Genomic DNA, 8,048 nt, shown 5'->3' with positions numbered 1-8,048 from the left:
CGGCGGAGGAGGCGGGGGCGGAGGGGGCGGGGTGCGGGCCGGCGGCGGCAGCAGCATCAAAGAGCCCCGATTCCTGTCGCCCTGGGAGCCATGCGCCGCTGTCTGTAATGTCAGCGGAACAGGAGAAGGACCCCATCGCGCTGAAGAGATCCCGAGGTACTGCGGGGGGAAGGAGGGGGGGTCGCAGGCCGGGCCGGGGACGGCCGGCGGGGCCTAACTCCCGCCGGGGGAGCCCTGAGGGAGCCCGCGGGGATGCCGGCCCCGAGCCGCCGCGCGCCGGGCCCCGAGCCGCCGGCCCTCCGGCCCGGGTCGCTCCCCGCGGCGGAGCGGGGCCGCGCTAAGTTTGCTCGGTGCGGCCCGGCCCGGCCCCGCGGGTTCCCGCAGCCTCCGGGCCTGGAAACGCCGAAGTCGGGGTGGCGGTGCGCTGCCGGGCGCCGCGCTGCGCGCTGATCGCTGTTGTGTTTTGCTGCTTGTGCCGCCCATTAGTATGCGGCGTGCGTAGCCTTGGTGCAAGGGAATACGTCGGCGGTGCCACATGTCCGAGTTGGGGGTCGATGCGGAGCCTCTAAATCGCACGGAGCGCTTCTCTGCCCCGCGTTTGATTTCGCTTGGGGTTTTGTTTCCTCTCGCTGGGAGTTGAAACGTTTCTCCGCGGTTTTTGTCTTTCATCAGCAGTCCCGGTGCGTGCTCAGAGGTCTGAACGGACACTGCTTTGAAATGTGCGCTGTCTGCTCTGCCTCGGGCTGCGCATCTAGGGTCACCAGCCATCGGTTTGCGGGGTGGTTACTGTGTCCACGCTGTTCTTAAAAGCAGAAATGCGTTTCTGACCAAAATAATAAGTAGGGTGTTGGAGTTGGGTGGAAATCATGTCGTAATGATAAGAGCCGAAGTTTATTGCTTCTCTTTCCCTCTCCTCCTGCTGCGCTCCTGGGATCCCATTGTTCTTAATGTTTTGAGCTTCTTGTGGGTGCCTGAGTGGCAGAAGGTGGGGATCCTGTTATCCGAATTGTCATTGATTTACAGTTCACTTCTCTAAAACAGCTGGATCACAACCTCGAGAGTGAGAGAACGGAAACGTGCGTCTGCCTTACAAAGGGGACTGGGATTCATTAGGCTCTGCTCTGAGCTCTGATTCTGCACATACGTAGGCATGCAGTTTCGCACGCTGGAGGTACCCACTGAGTTCTGTATGATGATTGCTTCACCTCAGGCCTTGTGGGATCAGGCCCACAGTGCAGGCTCACTGGGTCTGGTTGAAGACTGGCTCTCCAGTTTTCTGTCCATAATAAAAAGTATGTTTGGCCATTTGTAACTGCTGGGAGGTGTTGTTAGAGCACTGTGAAAAAGACTGTGGCTCCCGTGCTGTAAAATCCCAGACAGAGGTTTGTCAGTGAATGGGAAAGCGCTCTGTGGAGTATTTGCAGTGCGTTAAGTACAACATAAATTATACACAAAATCATGATATCTGACTGTGTAGACAACTGAAAGTTTCAGTTCTCTGCGCTTGTTTGGAGGTGTCTGTGTGTGAAGTCAGAGAGGATGTGGGATTCGCTCCCTCTGTGCTGTCAAAGTGTAAATGGCCAAAATGCAATTTAGTCATAATACGTAATAGGGGAATAGATATCAGATATGCCTTTATATCTCTAAGTCCATCTAAGTATATGATGTTCCAGTCAAACAGATTGTTTTTTTTTTTCCTGCAAAATTAGTCACAGATGAAGTGATTTTTTTTTTTTTTTTTTTTTTACACCCTTTGTGCAAATATCACAGCATTCCAAAATGCTCAGTACGCAGCTTAAAGACGAGTCTGTGTGGCAGGTACCAGGAGTGACTTTCCCAAAAGTTTATTTTGGCTGCATGAAAATGACTCTCATTCACTCTTCTTCTGGAGGTATGCTCAGACTAACATTCAGCTTCCTTTCATGTATAAATTAAATCATTATAAAATCCACAGGGAAAACATCAATTCATAGGGCTAAATTAAATCACTGGCCTCACACAGTGAGAACTGCAAATACAAAAGCTTTGTATGTTCCAGATGTAGGACTCAGTTCTGCAAGCCCTTGCAGATGACTGATTTTCCCCATGTGAGTAATCCATGCAGTAATTGGTGGCTCTTATTATAGAATCCAGAGATTTACATGGCTAACATTTTTGAAGAATGAGATCTGAGAGGGGAAGCTTGTACATAATTTTACAAAGTTGTAACTTCTCTGATGTAAGTCGGCACTTTCCTGTGGTTCACAGTATTCCGTTTGTAGATGTAGTAATTTCTGTGCTGCTAGTTGTTGAATGAAAAGAAATCAGAATATTTGTAATGTGTTGCCATCAGCAAACACTGTTTGTGTATTAAGAATATAGGACCATATGGAGAAACGTATTTTTGCAGTTGTGAGCAAGGGTGCTCGCAGTACAGTTTCTCATAAAAGAGTTCTGGAGGAAGAGAATCTGATGGGAAGTGCAGGGACAGCTTTGAGCAAATACCTTGTTGAGAAGGTGATGTATAGGGTTGGTGTTTAAGGGGTGTTTGCCACCTTTATTTAAAACTATATAGGGATCATTCTGCATCTACAAGTAATGTAGCTGTGTGCTGTGCTAAGTGCATGCAGTGTTGTGTATTCTAAATCAAGGCTTAATGGTGTTTTTTTTCCTCTTCAGCTTAATCCCATGCTGCTCTGATGGTAGGTTGTACCGGGATACACTGTGCTCAAGCATGAGTTTATTTTGGGAGCTGGATCATGACTTCATGCTGTAGTCTCTGAAATTCAGACTCAAAATTTGCCAGTAATGATAGGTGTTGATTTGAGAGGTCCAATTACATATATCTTATGAGTAATGAAATGTTTTGGGAATTACATATACATAAAACAGAGATGAAATCTCTACAGCGACAGGCCAAAAGGAACTTATTAAAGCTCAAGTCAAATGGGATTTTTATTTGGAGTAGGACTGGTAATTTCCCTGAAACCTGTTAAGGCAAAAAAGTGTGTGTTGAGGGGAGGGAGCAAAGGCTGAGTGTAAGGAAAAAATGGGAATTGCTGGGAGTGAGAGCTCCTTGTGGTGCATGGCTGTTGGCCTCCTTTGATCAGGAGTATTTGAAGTAACTGTTGCATGTTTTAGATTGCGTATAGTAGTTCTAATTCTTTATGACGTGGGAGATTTCGTTGTGCTCCTAAACAGTCCTAAAGCTGGTTTAGCTGTCTTCTGGGAGTACTGGTGTAATGTAGAGCTGGTGTGATGTCACACACGATGCTGCTCTGCATAACACTGCTGATAATTCTGTTATTTTCAGGTTGTCTTCAGTGATACAGCTGAACACACGGGTTTCTCTTTATGCTTACATTTGGATGAAGTTTGACTTGTATTCAGAATTTGAGTTTTGAATAAATAACAGTAATTTTTTCAGCCTATGTTGCCCACTCCTTATGGTTTCATACTGTTATTATTCTTCTAAAATAAACAAATGATTACCTTAGTGGGCCTGGGAAAAAAGTTAACATATAGTTTCTTAATGTAGAGATGTTAAAATCTTAGGCTGGAGTGTTGTCATGTAACCTGGAAGTGAATTCCGTGCTTTGGCTCACGGTTGCTTTTGCATTCCCAAATGGAGGTAAATTTTTTCAACTCCATGAAGACAAAACTAATGGGATAGTAAGGAATGTGCTAGAACCTAAGCTCTAAATTGAGTTTTTAAAAACAAAAACCATAATTTATACAACTTTGAGAGCTTGTTGCATTCGTAAGGTTGGGGATGAAGTGCAGGTATGTTTGTATAGATCAGTAAAATGAACAGTCTTTACTTAGTGTTTATTTATTTTGCCAGAGCAGCTGTGCTGTATTACATAATGAGATTTCAATGGAGTAAAGTCAGACTCGCCTACAGCCTCTCATTTTTGGCAGGTGTCGTTATGTTTAATCAAGTCTTGCATTCAGAGAAAATTAGATCTGATAAAACGGAGATCTGACCAAACAATATAGCAGGTTTCCAATGGATATTCATAGATGTGCTACTCTTTTTTTTTTTTTCTCCTTCATGGCATATTGTAATGAGCTGTCGTGTGTCATACGGTGAGTTGGTAAATGCCACATCTGTCTAAGTTAAATAGGGGGTGAATCTTAGGCATGGTTTTAAGCAGTTGTTCTAAAAGTTTTATGCCTTATGCAAGTAAGAAGTACTTCAATTGAAGTAGAGATGTTAAAACCTAGGGAGTGATAGGCATGAAATGAAAGCTTGATTCAAACTGTAGTGAGCATGAATCGGGCATTAGATGGTAATAGAGCTGGATAGCTGAATGTGATGTGTGGGAACTTTTACCTCTGTGTATTCGCTGCTTGAGGATTTGCGTTAGTTCTGATGCCGTGCATTGTAAGTTCAGCATGTGTGACAAACAGGGACATACTTAAAATACAGTCTGAAAGTGAGCTAATGCAGAATTGCACTGCTTGAAATTTTGTAGGTGGTGACGGTGGATTGGATGGGTTAGGAGGACCAGGAGTACAGCTCGGAAGCCCTGATAAGAAAAAGCGCAAAGCAAACACACAGGTAAATTCCCTTTGATTCTTAATAAGTAGTATACTCACATGTTGTTTGCTGAAATTACTGTCTTACCCTATTCAGAATATTGCTCTATTCTCACAAACTGCTTTTACATTAAAAATGTTGTAGTTGTATTGTGAAGCTGGAATTTTAACTCTCTTTATTAAACTTTATCATGCTAGTTATCCTCACTAAAACTATTCTAGGTCTTTGTAAGTTGCCAAAGCCCTGTAAGGGGAGAAGTACGTAAGACTGCAAGACTTGCATTTTACCATATGGATTTGATTCTGAGTTGGCTTTTTTTTTTAGTGACTGTGTAGCCATTGGTAGCAATCTGTACAACGTGAGTAATTGCAGTGAGACTGCTTTTTGTAGATTTGTGGGCTAGTGGATCAGTGCAGTTTGTTAATGCTTTGACCAAACTCCTGGAGTGTTCCCTAAGTGGTTTTTCAAGCAAAAACTGTGAGGCAGGTTCAGCTCCTTTCCAGTGAATCCTTGCAAACTGGCATTTCTGTACGTTTTCTGTTTCTGAAAAAGGAAGCCAGAATACAAAACATCTAAAGTAATTGGATATCTGTAGAGCTGAACGTTCCTTTGTGTATTTATTCACTATGGAGTGAGAGTATCTGTTAATTTTTTGCTGCCCGGAGGGAGTAAATGTATTTACGTAGGTCAGATGATCACTTTCTTTTAGGCTTATCCAGTATTAATTGATTCCAATCCATGGGGATTTGTCTTCTCATTTTTTGTTTCCTTTCAAAGTAGTCATGTTGAAATCTGCTCTAAGAAATAAGTAGTTAATTGCAGAGCTTCACATCTCTCTACTGGAGAAGCTTGTTGCTCAGAAGTGGTGATAATGTAGAGGGCAGGTGAATTAGTTTCCTCTCTTTTCTTACCATGTTTGGAATGTGCAGGACAGGACAGCGGAAATTTGGGGAAAAAAATGTTCAGCCTTAGTTTATTAATATGAAGCCATCCTTTCTGTGAGGAGTTCAGGTGAAGGTGCAGTAGCTTGATGTTCCCCACAGGCTAGTCTACAGTGTGGTTCATTTGTATGGCCACTCTGAGGACATTCTGGGCTCCACTGAAGACTTGATTACGCTTTTTAACCAGAAATCCTTGTATTTTAATCCTACTGGCATTACTTAACAGATTGCCCACTGAATGTTCTTAAGGGACGCCTGTTTGGTACACAGAATATGGAAATTGCCTGTGCACAGGCTCCTGTGTTACCCATACTTTTCTTCAGGCTTCTAGTAACATTACTTTTTTAGGTTTATATATTCTCATGGAAGCGGGGTGCCTTGAGAGATGTATTTCCAGTAAACTGAACTCCAAATGACAGTAAGGAAATACTCCAGATCTGCTCTTCAGCATTTCAGAAATGTTATGTGTGTGTTTAAAGGACACATAGCTTTTTGTGTTGCTGCATTTCTTAAGTAAAAAATGGAGGGAGAAAAAAGCTTTAAGTGTCTTCAGAAGCATGGTTGTGCAACTGAGATGGCTATAAATCACTGCTACCTGGAGCTCAAACTCCTCTCTTCCCTTCACTGAAGGTAGCTTGGTGGGTTTTGGTGAGAGAGCTTTACACAACTGAACTGTGATTTTATTTATTTATTCATTTTAGTAGTAGTGCTGCTAATCCAGGACCTTGTGGCTAGTCTTTCTTGTAGAGACATGGTAAAACTAATAAAAATGTTGTATTTAAAATGTTTTTAGGGATCTTCATTTCCTCCTCCATCTGAATATGCTCCACCGCCGAATCCAAGCTCTGACCACCTTGTAGCTGCAAATCCATTTGATGACAGCTATAATACTGTGTCTTATAAACCACTTCCTTCAGGAAATCCTTATTTTGGTAATCCTGGTTATCCTGGCTTTGGAGGCTATAACACTTTCAGAATGCCACCTCACATGCTGCACAGAGTGTCCGCACCATATGGTGGTTCCTATTCCCTCAGAAACCAGCCACACCCTCTTCCTCAAAACCCTGTAGGAATGGGTTTTAGTCGACCCCACTCTTTCAGCTTTGGTCCACATGATAGCCCAGGTTTTGCGAATCAGCCACCTTATAGTGGCAGTCAGATAAATCAGAGTATCAGTATGCCCGGTCAGCATTTCAGACCAAATCCTGGTGAGAACTTTGGCCATTCTGGACAGATACCTCATCCTGATGTGCCACCTAACTTTGGTCCTGGAAACAATTCAAATTTTCCAAATTCTCAGCTAGAGTCAAGCCACTCTTTTGTTCCCCCACCAAGCACTTACAACCAGACAAAATCATCAGCACAAAAGCAAGACTTTAGTCTAGGTGCAAGCAAAGCATCCGGCCAGAACACTACTGCTCTTCAGCATCATCACAGGACAGAGGACATTGTGAGTCAAGGTAACAGTGACCTAAAAAATGTTACTCGAAACAACGTGGTAAATCAGGATGGTAGCCATTCTAATAGTGCTGATAACACTAATGCTGGCCATTCAAATGGGACTCAGAGTAAGTCCCGCCAGCCTCGAGGTACCACTGAAGGATGCAACTCTGAAAAGAGCAGCAAAACACCCCTTCATCCCAGTCGGCATGGTCACTCGTCCTCTGAACCCGTCTATCCGTGTGGAATTTGTACACATGAAGTTAATGATGACCAGGATGCGATCCTGTGTGAAGCCTCTTGTCAAAAATGGTTTCATCGAATCTGTACTGGCATGACTGAGTCAGCTTATGGCCTTCTTACAGCAGAAGCATCAGCAGTGTGGGGTTGTGATACGTGTATGGCTGATAAAGATGTCCAGCTAATGCGTACAAGAGAGACTGCAGGGCCGCCTGCGTTGAATACGGATGGCTAACAATGTCAACTGGTGGTACTACTTACTATGAAGATTTGGTTGTGAATACTTTCTGTTCTGAAGACAATCGATTTGTTTGATTGCTGTCATGTTATTTTCCACTATCTGTTTTCATTCATGAGGTTCCATCGCAACTTTTGTACTCTTAACTTTGTGTGTGCAAATATTTTACAGGGTGGAATTCTTTTTTTTTGTTTCTGACAACCAATTAGAAATAGGATGTGCATTGACAGTTTTATTGAAGGCAAAAATAGGCCTTTATGAATAGTCCCTGATTTGCTAGTATTGATGTGTTAACTAACACTAGCTTTTACTATTCAATTTCAGTGGTACTGTACTTGCAAGTACTCAATGCTTTTTTTTTTTTTCTTCTATTGTTGAATGTCCATTACTGACGTTCTTGACATTTGACATCTTTTCCTTGAATATCATGGAGATGACATGGAGGAAGTGTGCAGTACTAATAGTTTGTATTTTTTTAGAATAAATAAGAGGATTTTGTATGTGCTTTTTCTCATTTTTGAACTAAAGCATTAACGCAATTCTGAAATCAGTGCTTTCACTCTTAGTAACACAGTGAAACCCACTAAATCTTATACCTTGGTATTTCCTTGAAAAGGCAATGATCCTTTGATTTCTCAGCGAGCACTTAATTGCTGAGGACTCTTAC

General features: G+C 42.9%; 1 protein-coding gene across 1 annotated transcript; it reads left to right on the top strand.

Annotated features, from left to right (window-relative positions):
- The first annotated feature begins 81 nt into the window (after window positions 1–81).
- PYGO1 (pygopus family PHD finger 1) lies at window positions 82–7,405 on the top strand. The gene is made up of 3 exons (XM_042811365.1): window positions 82–156; window positions 4,458–4,543; window positions 6,257–7,405. The coding sequence occupies exons 1-3, from the start codon at window positions 108–110 to the stop codon at window positions 7,376–7,378; spliced, it is 1,257 nt and encodes a 418-aa protein (XP_042667299.1). The 5' UTR covers window positions 82–107; the 3' UTR covers window positions 7,379–7,405.
- The last annotated feature ends 643 nt before the right edge of the window (window positions 7,406–8,048 follow it).

This window comes from Centrocercus urophasianus, unplaced genomic scaffold (genome assembly GCF_019232065.1).
Source record: "Centrocercus urophasianus isolate 14NV4802_14NV808 unplaced genomic scaffold, USGS_Curo_1.0 seq_1292, whole genome shotgun sequence".
NCBI lineage: Eukaryota > Metazoa > Chordata > Aves > Galliformes > Phasianidae > Centrocercus > Centrocercus urophasianus.
This window is presented reverse-complemented; position numbering and strand designations above follow the sequence as displayed.